The sequence below is a fragment of the Hakea prostrata genome, chromosome 2, assembly GCF_041222555.1.
Source record: "Hakea prostrata isolate BN-2017 chromosome 2, UWA_Hpros_2, whole genome shotgun sequence".
Lineage (NCBI taxonomy): Eukaryota > Viridiplantae > Streptophyta > Magnoliopsida > Proteales > Proteaceae > Hakea > Hakea prostrata.
The window spans coordinates 67,990,612-68,005,898 of NC_142601.1; the positions used below are offsets into that span (position 1 = coordinate 67,990,612).

At 35.2% G+C, this 15,287-nt stretch overlaps 1 protein-coding gene across 2 annotated transcripts; it reads right to left on the minus strand.

Moving 5' to 3' along the window:
• Positions 1-3,057: 3,057 nt before the first annotated feature.
• Positions 3,058-8,986, minus strand: LOC149025946 (polyamine oxidase 2-like). 2 transcript variants are annotated; one of them, XM_089146171.1, is made up of 10 exons: positions 8,566-8,986; positions 8,047-8,162; positions 7,853-7,941; positions 7,622-7,735; positions 7,090-7,177; positions 6,657-6,742; positions 6,454-6,556; positions 5,567-5,664; positions 5,056-5,485; positions 3,058-3,696 (listed from the first exon to the last, which is right to left on the minus strand). In XM_089146171.1, exons 1-10 carry the CDS (start codon positions 8,603-8,605, stop codon positions 3,391-3,393), a joined length of 1,470 nt encoding a protein of 489 aa, XP_089002297.1. In that variant the 5' UTR covers positions 8,606-8,986; the 3' UTR covers positions 3,058-3,390. The 2 variants fall into 2 exon arrangements, 1 of the variants encoding a protein (XP_089002297.1); XR_016171798.1 differs by having other exon boundaries at positions 3,613-3,696; positions 3,837-5,485; positions 8,566-8,985.
• Positions 8,987-15,287: the final 6,301 nt, after the last annotated feature.

A 15,287-nucleotide genomic window follows, 5' to 3' on the forward strand; every position in this document is an offset into this window, starting at 1 on the left:
CGTACTAGTCCTTCCAATAAGACCAATACCACCATGAGTAGCAGCCGGAAAAGTTGCATCCGAGTTAACCTTACCCTCGGCAGGGGGAGATCAACCAAGATGGAGGGATGGATATTGGAGTCGGGCAGAGCTCCCGAGAATTCGGAGTATGCCGAATGAGCCTGAAATTACCCCAGAGGATGTAAGTCAACTCCATTAAATATAAAGTTGGTTCGAGCAAGCTAGATAGACCAAGCAAAAAGAGGCCGATAAGTGACCGAAGCAAGTCCCTATCTCTTCCGAGATGACACCAGAGAGCCAGCAAAAATGAAAGTCCGAACCGGGTTGAGTACTTGAGAGAAGTGGGAGCCAAACCAAATAGCCTTAGCATATGGGCATTCAAAAAACAAGTGTTCAGTAGATTTTTTGTGTGAATTCAAATTCAAGAGAATGCAAAATGGATTTTGGATTCAAGCCAGCACATAGTTTAGAATCATGTTTCTAGGGAATCATGAGTCCGTGGAATTAGGTTCTGTAAAATCATATTCCTAAAAAAAAATCATGTTTGGTTACCCTGATTTTGGCAAGTGAATCTGTCAAAATCAGCATTTGGTTACCCTGATTCTGAAAGTGAATCTGTTTGAAATAGTGTTTGGTTACCCTGATTATAAAAGTGAATCTGCTTTGTTATTTTATTTGATTAACCAAAGAGCATAACAATAATTTACAAAATACAATACATCAAGCATGAAATTATTGAGACACATTTATTGGTCAAAATTAAATATCACTGATTAAACATTAAATTATTAAAACCCAGTTATATGTTCCAACTTCCAACTGAGTACAGTTGTTAACCAGTTCATCCTAAGCTTTTTGAACATATGGTTGTTAGTAAGTTTTGGTGAAAGTGATGTCACTAGTAAGGTATTTGATCCTCTGGCATTAAAATGATTTTTTTTTTGAATTTTAATCCACAAACTTAAGCAACTAATTCAATCCAATGCATCAATCGTATTTACTTATAATAACCTAATCCATCAACTTTCCAAGTTGCACTAACAATTTTTGAGATTGTCTGTGTGAAGTCTGTTAAAAGGCTAAGTATGCGATATGAAAATTTGAATAGGGAAAATTTAGTAAATAGAGGCTAAGTATAGGGAAGCAATAAAAATTTGCTCTTATATTAACGTATTTAAAAAAAAAATAGGAGGGGTCAGAAAAATTTGAAAATCTTCAAATTTTTTACCATATTTATATCTAGTATGATATTTCTAACTATAATTTTTATTTTACACTTTCAAAATTCAAAATATTTGTATGCAAAACAAAATAATATAAACACTGAACTCAATGACCTAATTATATTTCTTTGGATAACTTTCATTTAACTTTCCTTTAATTTTCCTTGCAACCATTTAAGGGCGCTCAGTTTTCATTTGAAAGAAATTTGACGACTGCTCCTGGTAATACCCAAACTGAGAAAACTTGGATTAAAAAAGGAATGCATAAATCATGATAGTTAGAAATCATGCATTTCTAAATTAGAATATTAGAACACAAGAACACGAACATGTCACTTAGTTTATCAGGGAAACTCTTAGCAGGAAATTGAAATTGCCTAATTTTTTGAAAGTTACCAGATATGCATGATTCTTTCTCTCACTGAATGAATATGCTTTATCAACGAAGAATGAATCAAAGTGGGTATATTCATATCCAAAACTGAGATGATCTACATAGTTGTGGAGATGATGTAAGATATACAAAGTCGCTTCTCTAATCAGAAAAGGATAAAATCTTTCAGTTTTTGTGGATAAGTATCAAGAAAAAGCCAGTTAGGGTAGACTACATTCTCTTAACATTGCTTACAAGGCTCAACCATTCTTCATCAGGAGAAGCAGTCAAGCAGCAGCAGCACTCCTTGTTACCATTAAAAGAATCTGGTCTCTCTCTCTGAAGCATGTTGCGACTTTGAGAACAGCCTTCAGCAAGACGTTAAGACCCACTGAAAAATTGAAGATAAAATCTGCTCGAGAAACCGAACCAAAATCGCCTAGCAGGTAACCAACAAAAAGCAAAAAAAACGAAGGCGTGATATACAGAGGCAAAAGGAAGAAAGATGAACCTAGAGTTGGTCATAGATATTTCGTTAACTTCATTACGATCGAGCCAGACTTTCCCTCCTCCACACTTGAGAACGCTGGCAGAAAGCCTCTTCTGAAGATGAGAAGAGGAAAGAGTTTTATATCTACGACCTAACTCACAAGATAGAATTCAAAGCAGAAACAGAAGTGGTGGTCGAAGTTCTAGAATGGAAGATGAACAACCCTCGTGTCTACATTGTTATGGAGTTCTCGGCTTCTTGATAACGAAATCCGAATTCTGAAGTCAAATGATTTCCAATAATGCATCAAGCAATTAATGATTTATTGAAAAAATAAAATAAGGAGAAATGTAAAAATCTAATTAATACAAAAAAATATAAAAATATATTTGTTTGAATTCATAGGAATATTAGTAAAAAACTAAATGTAGCAATCTCCATTTGAATTCACAATATCATAGTATGATAATATGATAAGTATAAGCCAATGCAAGATTGATTGACTGATAAAGATTCATACTTTTCAGTGGAGAGGTTTTAGGTTTGATCCTTCCAAACAGCATTACATTTTCAACATTACAAAAACACTTGTGCCAAAAAAAAAATTTTTAATAATATGACAAGTTCAAGAACTCATTATTGGTCAAGAATAAAAAATAGTTTGGTGAATTTTATTAAAAATAAATTTGGTGCCAAGACAAAAAGTTGTTAAAAAATGATAATAAACAAGTGAAAAAAGAAAGAAAAAGTTATGGTTATTATAAAAGAATATGTATTGACTATTTTACCCTCATCTTACATATAAAACTTATAAGTAAAAAAAGTTATTCGAGGTTTTTCTATTATTTTAAATAAAAATAAAATTAAATAAATATCAAACAATTTAAAATAATAAAAATTATAATAATTAAGAATTGATACCCAAAAAAAAACAGAACTGTTAGTATTACGACATTTAAATCGTTATGATTCGTGAGTCTATAAGTATAAAAAGAGCGCAATACACACATAATAAGAAAAACTAAGGAAGTTTAATAATACCGTTATCGTGCCCAGTCTATCTCAACGATATTTTTAGACAAAACAAGACTTACAATATCTGAATACATGTCTACATAGAATATCTAAATACATGTCTACATTAAAGTGGTAAATAAGCAATTGTTACACACAGAAGGACACACATTCTCCAATGCTTGGAAATCCAAGGAAAACGAGCTATTTTCCCACGCTCCCCAGACACCCAATCCAATGGCAGGTATGTGTTGGCAAACATAGATTGGGGGTAAGAAGCTTGACGAAGATTATAGGCGAGAGATTAGTAAGGGCACCAAGACATCTTCCTCGCCCATAGCTGGGTTGAACAGATCTAACTCCCCATATCGTTCCAGGACACGCATTCTACAATCCTCAGCAGCCATTAGTCCAGTGGAGTAAGCTCCATGCACAGACCCTGGATAGTTCATACTTGTGGCCTCCCCAGCAAAGAATAGATTGTCTACTGGAATCCTCAGCCTCTCATACAAGCTGTGTGGTCTTCCAACTAAATCATAGCTGTAGGAGCCATGTGAGTTGATATCTGAACCCCAGTGAGAAACAAGGTACTGAATCTGCAAAGAGAAAACAAATTGGATTTAGAATTATCAGTCAAGGATTACACTAGTACACTAACTACTGCAAATAGATGAATGTACAAACTGAGAAAGCTGGCTACGGTTCTTAGAGGGAAGTGGAAGCCTGCGAGTAGTACCTGTAGCTTGCTCCTCATCGGTCGTGAAGATGGCCCCAACATTTTAAAGTGAGGACCAACCAAGCCCCACAACAGAAGAGAAGGATGGGAAAAGGGTTAACAAGTAAAATACATCACGTATGATTTTCTACATGTGAGAAGAAGACAAATGGAGTAATGATCTGAATGACCATTGTCATCATCAGCACAAGAGTCTCTAAAATAACTTCAATAATAATAATCTAAACCCTCATCCCATTGTGTATTCCTGTTTCCCATTTTACATAACCATTCAAAAAACCAGCTGCGCTTTACAGCTCACAACATGAACCAAAGACCCTTTCTTTTCTTTTTTTTGGATAGAATAACCACCCTGTTTATTGTACTTTTTGTAAACTAGGAAAACACATCAATACCCAATATGGTTTTTCTCACTCACTCACCAGTAGAATGCTCTAAGCATGTGTGATTAAATCAGTTGACACACCACCAACCAGACCTCGGGGTTTACATGTGCCCCGGGCTTCTTATCCCTATCCCTCAAGGAAGGCATCACATTAGTAATAGCCCTTAATGTGGAACTCCCTCTAGTTGTTATTCCATTTCACATTCAAGCTAATAGCTGTTGGATCCCTAGTACTCTTTCTAACATCTGATTTACCCAATCAATGAGCAGATACACAACCAAGCCCAAAAACCATACCCAAGCACTCGTCCTTCCGCATTCCCGCCCGGGAGTTTATCACCCAAGTCCCCAAACCCCAAACCGTAACCAACAATTATTTTCTTATGAACTAACCGCCGTGGGTCATTTAGAAACAGACTCCTTACTACTTCCCAGGAAGAGAAGGAAGCACAACCAACTCTCTCTTCGTTGGAGTAGCCCTCCTCCATGGACTGAAATAATCCTAGAGGCATAATCATTTCTATCATCGAGGAGGGAAGGTCAGGGTAGGCATATGAAAAACCCTTTCAAAATGCCTTGTTTCTTATGCAAAAACCTTAGGAAGAAAGTCTATCAGGAATCGGGACTTGGGAATGATAAAACAGAATAAAAACAACAGAAAACAAGTGGCAGATGTTGCATGTCACTTGATAACCTCTTAAATATCGGAACAGAATCAATCCTAAAGGCGAATGTATGGTAGGTGCAGAGGACAGGCGTTCTAGATCATGAAATTCATTTGGCATAGTCGACAGAGAAGATTCAAATTGTGGAGGGTAGATTCAAATAGTTTACCGGATCAGAAGCATCAGGAAGGATCTTCTTAAGTTGCATAAAAGCAAAATTAGCAGCAGCCTCATCTGACATCTTCTCGATGTCTTGGGCAAGTTGACCTGCAGGCATATAAACAAGTACAGGATGTCCGGTTGCTTTGTGGAGGTTTAGGAAGTAGCTGCATTCATAAGAAGTTGGAGCAACCACACCCAGGAACTCTACATTTGGCCAGAAAACTTTTTCAAAGTGCAAAGCTATCTTGTTCTCTATCCCGATACCAAGCTCTGCGATGGCATCTTCTTTCCAATCTGGTAGTTTTGGCTCAAACTTGATGCTTTTGGCTTTCAGAACACCAAGAGGAACAGTGATGACAGCTGCATCTGCTACAAATGATCTTCCATCCTCCACTGTTACTTTCACCCCATTGTAGCGACGGGCAATTTTTGTGACCCTGAAAGCATAGGGTAAGATTATTCTAACTACATCAAATGGGCTATAAAACAAGTAATCAATTGAACTTACAAATATATACCTATGGTTTAAGCATATGTGCAGTCCTTTGGCAAGAGTATTTATAACAGGGCGATAACCACGGACCATAAGCCCATGACCGCCAGGCAGAAGTTCTTCCTGAAAGATTGGGAGAGAAAACAGAGAGAGACGATAGTCAATATGAAATGCAGGTTTCCACTCATTATAAAAACATCTACAACGTCGGCACGCAGGCATGCAAGCACAGAATGTTAAATTCCAATGATCACTTCAAACTAATGGACCTCACCAGTACAATGATCCAGGCACACAATCTTGAAAGCCTTAAGTACATGACCACATAAGGTTGGGAAACAAGATATAATAAATCTAAGCAAATTTCAGATCTATTAACATATAAGGATTACTTAATTCAACAGATGCTAACAGATAAGAGTTACTACATGAAATCTACTCAGAAATGCAGAGTAGCCTACTGTTTTGCTCATTTAAGTGACATTCATTCGCAAAATGGCCTTAACATTCCTCAATTTATTATGTTGTGCAGATCATGCAATATGTCCATTAGATTCTAAACAATCTCAAATATCTGGAAACAAAAAAAGACCACAAGATGCGCAGGACAAGTCAAATTCAATCATAAGCATGGATCCAGGGGTAACTTGCAGTAATCAAAAAGATAAGAATTCTTTCTCTATCCACTTAGTAGCCGTCTCAAAATATTGGAAATAAAAAAATACATATTTATTGTCCACTCTCACACTGAATCAAAGATTATGTAAACTAAAACCTGCTGCAGAAATTACTGTTAGCAACATTCACTGAACTATATTACTTTAATTGACTCCATGAAGTTTCAAGAATACAAGATTCTTTCCTTTTTCAAAGTAAATAATTTGCAAGATCTTGTCAAACAAAATGACTAACCTCATCCCAACATTTAAGTGAGATAGTATCTGCATCAGCAGCAAACCAACCTTCCATTCTACATAAGTACCACTGTAGTACTTTATAGGAAAGTCCTTCTAGCCTGCAACCAATCTTGCAGTTAAAAACTTTGAACACTTGAATATTATGATATAACAATTTAGTAGACAAGGGATAAACATATGAATTTCAAATCAACAAACCTGAGATCTGGCCTCCTTTCAAAAACAATTTCAAGCGCACGGAGTATAGACATATCTTTGATGTGCTCCTGTCTAACTTTATCCGTCTACAGTCATCAAATTGGCAGCAACTTAGAAAATAGACATTAAGGTAACCACAATAAAACTAAACAGTTCCATATGAGAGGGTTTGCTCCTGTGAAGCACTATATCAGGTCGCACAAATGAGTGAGCCCTGTGCTTCCACGGTGCCTTTCACAATGGAAGCTGAAATCAAATAATACAAGAATACCACCCAATAACTAATGGTTGAGATCACACAAAATCCAATAAATTGATTGAAAAAAAAAAAAAAAAAAACCTCAGAACACATATTAAGGAACAGAAGTATGTTTGCTGGCATGCACATTAAATAAAAAGGAGATTGGCAATTGATGAAATGGAAAAGACTTGCCTCACTCAAGATACTTTCGAATGTTTGGCCAACCTTGGTCACTAAATCTTGTGGGACTTGATTACCTTCCGTATCAAAGAGTGCATAGCTGCAAACAAAACCGAAAGAAGTTTAAAGCAGAAACAAGGAACAGAAAAAACTACAGGCTAAAAACATGAGAAACCATTTATTCCGTCCATGTCTGTCATTGTATAGTCTTACGCAGCATATCTTCCCTGATCTACCATACACAGGATAGCACAAGCTAGTAGAATCTAGGTAGACCAGAAACAGAGCAGTTAAAGATGTAAAGCCACAAGAATACCTGATGGTAGATCCTAACCATCTAAAAATTGGATTAGAACTGATGGCTAAGATATTTGATAAAATTTGCAACAGGAGAAAACAAATTTTATAAACTGATGGCTAAGATAATTGATCAGGTTGAGATGCACCATCATAGCGAAAGAATTGTTCCAACCCTACTACATTCAAATCTAGCAGAAAAATCATAAAACATAAAATATTGACAACAAACAGGATCAATTCTTACCTTTCTAAATCATGGTCATACAGCACAGAATTATCACCACTGGTACGGTAGAGGGGTAACCCCAGTCTTCCAATGATAGGTGCCAAGGGATTCTCTTTGCAAACACCATGGAGCCTGGAACAAGTTCGAAAAAATGCATTTTTTACTTCTCAGAACTTATAGGTTTCAACATATTAAAAAAAATGATATTGCCAATAGATAAAAATATATATATAAGTAATAGAAAAATACCATGATGCACCCATGTCGACAGGAAAACCAAAAGAGTAGTCAGTGCAAACCCGACCACCAATTCGGTCCCTTGATTCCAGAAGGACAACCTGCAAGAAAGTTGGATCATGTTGACGAATGAACACAGAAGAATTACAAATTAAATGTGTAAATCACACCTCAACAGGAGAACAGGGTGCAGGTTTTTGTTCTACCTGAAAGGAGGCATCATGAAGAGCACGAGCAGCTGCAATGCCAGCAAACCCACCTCCTATAACAATTACAGAAGGAGAGCGGGACTCACCGCTGCCAGCGTTTGAGTAACAAGAAGCTATAAGAAACGAAACAGTTGAACTCAGATTATTAAGCAGAGAGACATTAAAAAAAATGCTGAACATTTACAAGAGGTTAATATACTCAATACACCCATGGAAAGAGCAAGTCAAAAGTAACTGCTAATTCCAGAGGCATCGGATTAAGAAGAAACTCATAATTGTAACATACGTTGGGGTGAACAAGTGAATGCTAATATCGATATTTTGAGATACACACACGAAAACTGAGAGGCGATTCTTTATAAAATCCAACATTAGGTTGAAAAAGAAATTCATGCGAAATTTCATCGAAATGAGAACATGATAAATCGCTAAGAGCTAGATTTTCCTTGATCAAGTTCTCGATTGAGCATATTAAAACAGCGACCAAAAAAAAGAAAAAGAGTTATTTCCACAAACCTCTCTCCAATTGACGTTTACTTTGGTCTCTGGACTCCATATTGAAACGATCTTCGACAATCAAGACGATTAAATGGGGCAGCAGGTAATTGAGGTGAATAATGGAGAATAAAAATCAGAAGACAAGTTATAAAGTGATTCGAATTCGAAGAAATCCCCAGATTAACGAACCAGCTCATGCGTATAAACACAACAACGGACGCACCGATCTTGTTTGTCGGTAAACCTCGCCGAGAATTCGGCGAATTACAGTCCTAATGTGCAATTCTACCTGAAAAATCCAAACTTTTCCATAAAACCCAAGTTTATAGACCAAGATTTAAAGGATCTTTCAGGCAGAATCGAATGGTTTCCAACAAGATCTAAAAAAGCGAGGTGGAAGTGGAAGAAGCAGATCTGTCTGAAATGATTTTTCATGCCGTCCTGAGAGTCCCTTTTATAGTTGCTTTAGGAACTTTCAGAGGTGTACTGCCAAAAGAGAAATCCACATTTTCGGAGTGGCACAAGTTGTTTTACGGTTTTATCCCTATTCGTCTCCTCATGGGTTAGTGAAGTAATTGTAAAATCATTGCCCGAAAAGAGTAATTTAAATAAGGTACCCTTTATGTGATGCGATTAAGATATTATTCCTTTCTTACGTTCCAGATTTCTGATTATGAGATATTCCTAAAGTATTTCTTTATCTTTTCTTTTGTAGAATCGTAGAAAAGAATATCTCATTTTTTAATTTTAGTTTATTTTTGGGTGGTACTATTTATGCTCGGAATCAACTTTAATTTGTAGTCCTGAGTCCTGACTCCCGTACTACAATTAAAGTGCGAAATACAACGTGACAGATGGTCCCAGCGACCAATTGTGAATCCCAACTTCCAAGTGGGGCACCAAATTGATTAATAGAGTAATTGTGTGGGCCCACAAAGTTTGAACCACACACGTGTTGTAATATCTAGGGCAATTTTGTCACTTTCTCATTAATAATATAATATGACTAATGAGAACCGTGACCGACCAGGGCACGAATACCCGTGCCACGAAGCCGGGCCTCCCATGCTATTTTGCTAATGACATCGATTTCGTAAAAGCAATTCTATCAGTCTCAGACAAAAGAATAATAAATTAAAATAAGCAAAAATAGAAACAAAAACAAAGACGTAAAGCAAGAATGGAAAAAAAGCTTACAAACACATGTATATCAGATAAAACATGAAAATATGAATAAAGATAAATAAAACATAAGAAAGTTGTTTTTTTTTTAATAAATAATCATTTATATTAAACTCTCTAGATTAATGCTAGAGAAAATGAGATTAGCGTTTATAAAATAATGAGGGGACTACCACTAGAAACGGTTAATCTAAAATTTATTTGAGCCAATGGATAAAAAATCAACAAGAGAATTCCAAGATCTATGGACAAAACAAAAAGTTACATAAACTAAACTAGCAGAGAGCCTCAAAATTTCTTAGACTAAGCCATAACTTGGTCAGAGACTGGACCTGACCATTTAAGGTGTTTATAGCTATGAGGCAATTTGAGAATATTACAACCTGATTAATACACAAATTACAAATAACTAATATAACTTCTCTAATTGTTTATTATTCTATTACAAGTGTTGATGAACTAAATCCAAAAGTAGCCTTTGTAAGAACAAAATCTACACTAAGACAACAAACAATGTTACTCTATCCTAAATATCAAAAGAAGATTAATATCCATAAAGAAAAGTGGATAAATAGGGCAATGTTTTTATTTTTTATCCTTGTGCAGAAGGTCATGATACAATTTTATTTTGTTTTGTCATCCAATACAAATTTGCGTAATAACAATGTATCAAGTGTATGTAACTATGGGTACAGCAAAATAAGTTCGAGTTGAATATGCTTTTGAAAAAAATATGAGTATACTCATCCATAGTGCGCCATGTTTAATGGTGCAATATAATTTACACTTACATAAACTAATAAAAAAAAAACTATAGTGGACTACATCATCCATGTAATGTTAAAATGTTGAAAAATATATTGTATGTGGTGGGGGATTCACGAAATGTGTAAAAGCATTATCAATTTAAGGTTGTTTGGTCAATTTGTGACATGAAAATAAGTAAATTATTAATCAAAATCGTTGTCATAAGCAAAAAGTCCATAATTAATTATCTTTAATTATTTAATATGTAATTAATAGTTTAATTTGGTTTCTTAAACAATTTGTTTTTTCAAAGAGAGAAAGCTGTCATTTTGAAAGATTGTTAATTTTCCTCTTGCTGCGTGGGTTTGATAGCCTAATGTGGCAATGACATCTCTTTCTTCTAATCAAGGAATTATTGTTGTATCACTCATTATGAAATTTAATTTAAATAAAAATTCACCATCTTTTATGTCTAATACAGTCACAAAACATATCATTTTTTATAATTTTGAAACTTGTGGGGGATTGTTAGATTTTTTTATTATAATCTATATTAAGTTTCAAAATTAGTTTATGCACTTTTTTTATATTAATTATTTTGTTAGTGTGTGGACCCATGAGGTAAGGGTGGTAATGAGGCACCCATGAGTAAATGAGGCATTTTATAACCTTGGTTATGAAGCTCTTCATGACATTGATCATGGGTCTTAAAAATCTTGATTATGACAATGAGGTGGGCTCACTTGTAGAGTGGAATTTACTTAAATTATAACTATTGACCTTTAATTCTTATTTCAACCTCATGATTATTTATGGTCATTACCTTGATTGTGGTTAATGTTATTGAATGAATTAAATCTAATTCATATTAAAAAGGTAAATATGAGAGTTAATTCTTCATTTAGTGGGGAAATTATGTCAAGGTAACTTATTCCCATTAGTGTAAATTGAACAAATCCATTAATTATCCATTAGTTGGGAATTGATTCTCCCATTTGTGAGGAGGTGAGTCATTGTGATTCAATGACCTAATTCATTGCCTTGATAATCTCAAGGGGTGTAAAGTGTGGTTTGAGCATATATAAACCTAATCCCTTCATTGTATGTGTGGTGTAATAGAGATACTCCTCACACTTGCATTATTTGTTACTTATTATTTTAAAAGTTTAGTGTCGTGTTGTAGCTTTTGGCTCCTTGAAGGGACTAGAAGAACTATCGCATCTTCTAGTTGAAGGCAAGGTCCGACATGTCGGACCCTGGCGACACGACGATTTGGGCGACAAAACTGGAAGTTTGAAAATTTTATATAAACTAATGTAAATATGCAAAGAGAACACAAATACACAATTAATAAAGAGATGTACTAAAGTTTACAAATCATTATACAATTATGTTGAGTATGGCTCATGCTTCACATATTGTTGCCGACGGACACGGGGAGTGGGCGAGGGTTCGGGGAGGCCGCCTCGGCGGGGGTGTGGGGGCAGCGCCCCTGAGCTTTTAAAGGCCCTATGTCACTTTGGTAAAAAACGAACGAAAAATCGGCAAAAAACAAATGAAAGGCTGTTATATATGGCGAATGTAGCGATATCGCCGATTTTTCGGCGATATATCCTCGACTTTTGGTATTATTTTGGTTGAAGGTTGCTTTATTCTAGTGATGGTGCAAAGAACCCTTGGTAGTATGGTTAATCAATTACCTTAAAGACAGCACTAAGGTGTGACTCAAGCCTCATTCGTTAGTGGTTTGTTTGATTGCAATATCAAACTTTCTAGATTGGCTAAGGATCTTCATATTTTAATTGTATTGCAATTCCATTATTGTGTTTTTAGAATTTGTAATACAAATACCCCAAATGGTGAAGTTTCATAGAAGAAAGAGAAAGTGTGTGTAAAATCTTAAATACACAAATGAATATTTTTTTGGATAAAGATAGCTTGATGGGAAATTTTTGTTAAAGAATGCTGAGTGAAAAATGTACGTGTATTTTGTATGATGGTTTGATATAAGTTATTGCTTTAATTAATTAATCATACGTTCTTATTCGTGCTAATTTATGAAAAGAAATCACAAGATTTTCATCAATTTGCTTTCCCACTTTTATCGTCTGTCTCAATCAAACTCATATGAACTAAACAACATCATAAAAACAAAACACACTTATTTACAACATATGATAGGATTTCTATAAAATTTCGGTGAAGAAAGAGGGAGAGAAATTGCAATTTTCCTAATTATCGCTCAAAACACCATTATCCAAAAGTAATTAAAAACTCAAGCGCCACAATTAAAAGGTGAACCATACACATTGCATATCACCATACTGTTGATCTGGTTTAAAAATAGAAAAGTGATCTTATGCCTTCTTTTTTTTATTATTTTTATTAAAAGTAAACCCGGGAAAGAATGGTCCATTAGTACTTAACACCCTTTTAATCCTAACGTGTGGAAGTCACTTATCAATTAAATAATAAAGATTATAGTATTGAAGTTTTCATGTGATTGTGACTTGTGAGCTTTCCTTATTGGGTAAGAGCAGACAATCTGTGACAGATGTTAGGAGGTGTTTGTCTAATTTGGATATGGTAGGTTGGTGCGTTTTGACTTGGTAATGCTAGTGGTGCCTAGTGGTAGATGGAGATTAAGTAGATTCTATTAATTATTTGCGGTACAAAAGAGCATGTATTGATTATATCAACTTAAATGCGCAAACCATATTTTCTGTGATTTGAATTGAACCACTCTTTCGCGTGGCTGAAATTTATGAAATTCACATAGTAGCTATCTAACATTGGGTATCATAGGAACCACCACCTTGACACACCAGCCAAGCAAGTTCAGTCTAATTTACCTTTAACTATGAATCTCTTAATTTGAAGATTTCTTTTATTCTATTTGAAAAGGAAGGAGTAATTTGATGATGGGTCTTCATATGAATGGTTGGTCAAGAGTTTTATTATAATAAAGTCTAGATAATGAAATTAGCATCTTGGTTGGATCAGATTTAAATTTGATGGAACCAATAGAGACATGGGTGGTTATTTATTTAGATCATTGAAATCAATCAACAAACATTAATACCTAATTGCTAATGGAGGAGTAGTAGGATGGTTAGGAACCTGCATCTCAGTGGAGAAGTTATGTAATATCTCTATCCTTATATATAAAAAGCGCTTTTGTACAAAAAAAAAATTAATACCAAATTAAATGAGACGACTCCTTACCCAAATACATAAAGAAAAAATTGAAGGAAATGACTTGCAAGCCCTTTTTTAGTTCTGGCAAAGACTTCAAATAAAAAGTATATATATATATTTTCTTTTCTTTTTCCTGTTTTTTGACTTTTCAGTATAAAATGCGTTTTACAATTAATCTTAATAAAAAAACATCCGTCACAATGTTGTCAATTTGACGTCAAGATATGGTCTGCAAAAGTTGAAACATTTTTGTACGTTAGACATGGACATAAAAGTCCTCCGTTTTCGTGCATTGGTTAAAGTAATAAAAGTACCTTATATAAATTATAAAGGCTGAAAAAGTATCAAATCCACGTGTGAATCCTTGGTTGGTTGATATTTTCAGATGGACGAAACGGATTCCCGGCAGAAGCAGTAGCACGTTCTTTTCATTTGGTTGTTGAAGACATGAAGGAAACCTTCCTTCCTCATGGAAGACGGTTCAAGGAACCACCTTTTTTGGGTGAAAGAGAGACACGTCATCTCAGAATTAGATTCTAGTGCCTCGTGTTGACGCCTCAGAGGTTCGTTCGTATGCTCCTTTTCCCACTCAGTGCTGTAGGTGTGGATAAGATTAGTCGACCGGTGTCCCCCACCAGATATTTTCTAATTGTATTTGTAACATTACAAATTCGATTTGAAATTCAATTCGGTTGGTTAGTTTCGGTTCAACCAGTTTTGATTGTTCAATTGTTTCATTCGGTTCAGCTTTTATTTAGCCGGTTTACATTTTCCAATGCACCTTACGTACGACTGGTATAAAGTATTGGAAAATGGATTAAGAATGTTCATCGAGAATAGAATGACACTTGGATAGATGACATGATGTATGACCATTGGCAAGGATTGGATTCTCTTCCATGTCTACTACATCCATATTGGCATGGACCAGGAAGTCGTAACTAGATAGCATAAATAACTCTGATAATCTTCTTATCCTTTAAAAATGGTGGAATCCAATTATCTATTTAGTGACGAGTCTCAATCCTCTTCTTTAGCATATGTGTGAACCAATATGAAATGTCATATATATATATAGATAATATACCATCTATGATTGAAATGCTTATTGGTGTTCACATGTGCTTCTCGTCTGAATTTTTGCATGACAATGCATATGTATACATATTAAAGTCTACAATGGTAGATTAACAGTCTCTCTTGATGTCCAAAAAAGGAAATCAGCCGTGTCATCCGAGCAGAAGGGTACGTCCGTGGAGAAAAACTTCATACATATGCATGAGAACAACAGATCGAACTCACCAGCCCAAGATATGTTCTACCAAGAAAAGAAATTCAGCCCAAGATATGTACATAGAACTAGTTGAGCTTCGGATTGGACTCATCATGTATGGAAAATTAATGGGCTCAGCGACCTATGGGCCACTGGATCAATAGCCTGAAAAATAATAAATTATAGGGGAGAGGATTCCTCTCCTCATGTTTGCATTTTCAATAAGGCAGCAATCTTCCATGTCACAATACTAATGTTATAAAGCACGGTCGTTACCTCTCACGTTGTCCTTTTAGGTATTCCTGTTTTCCTCTCCATGGTGATTGGTGAACCAAGAATA

What these genes read in the sequence shown, in the direction of transcription:
- LOC149025946 (XM_089146171.1), bottom strand. Translation starts at nt 8,605, where the DNA reads ATGGAGTCCAGAGACCAAAGTAAACGTCAATTGGAGAGAG. An exon ending in CACTTAAATGTTGGGATGAG is followed by an intron (nt 5,665 to 6,453) that starts GTTAGTCATTTT and finishes CCAATCTTTCAG; the next exon opens with GAAGAACTTCTGCCTGGCGG. An exon ending in CACATATGCTTAAACCATAG is followed by an intron (nt 5,486 to 5,566) that starts GTATATATTTGT and finishes CTATGCTTTCAG; the next exon opens with GGTCACAAAAATTGCCCGTC.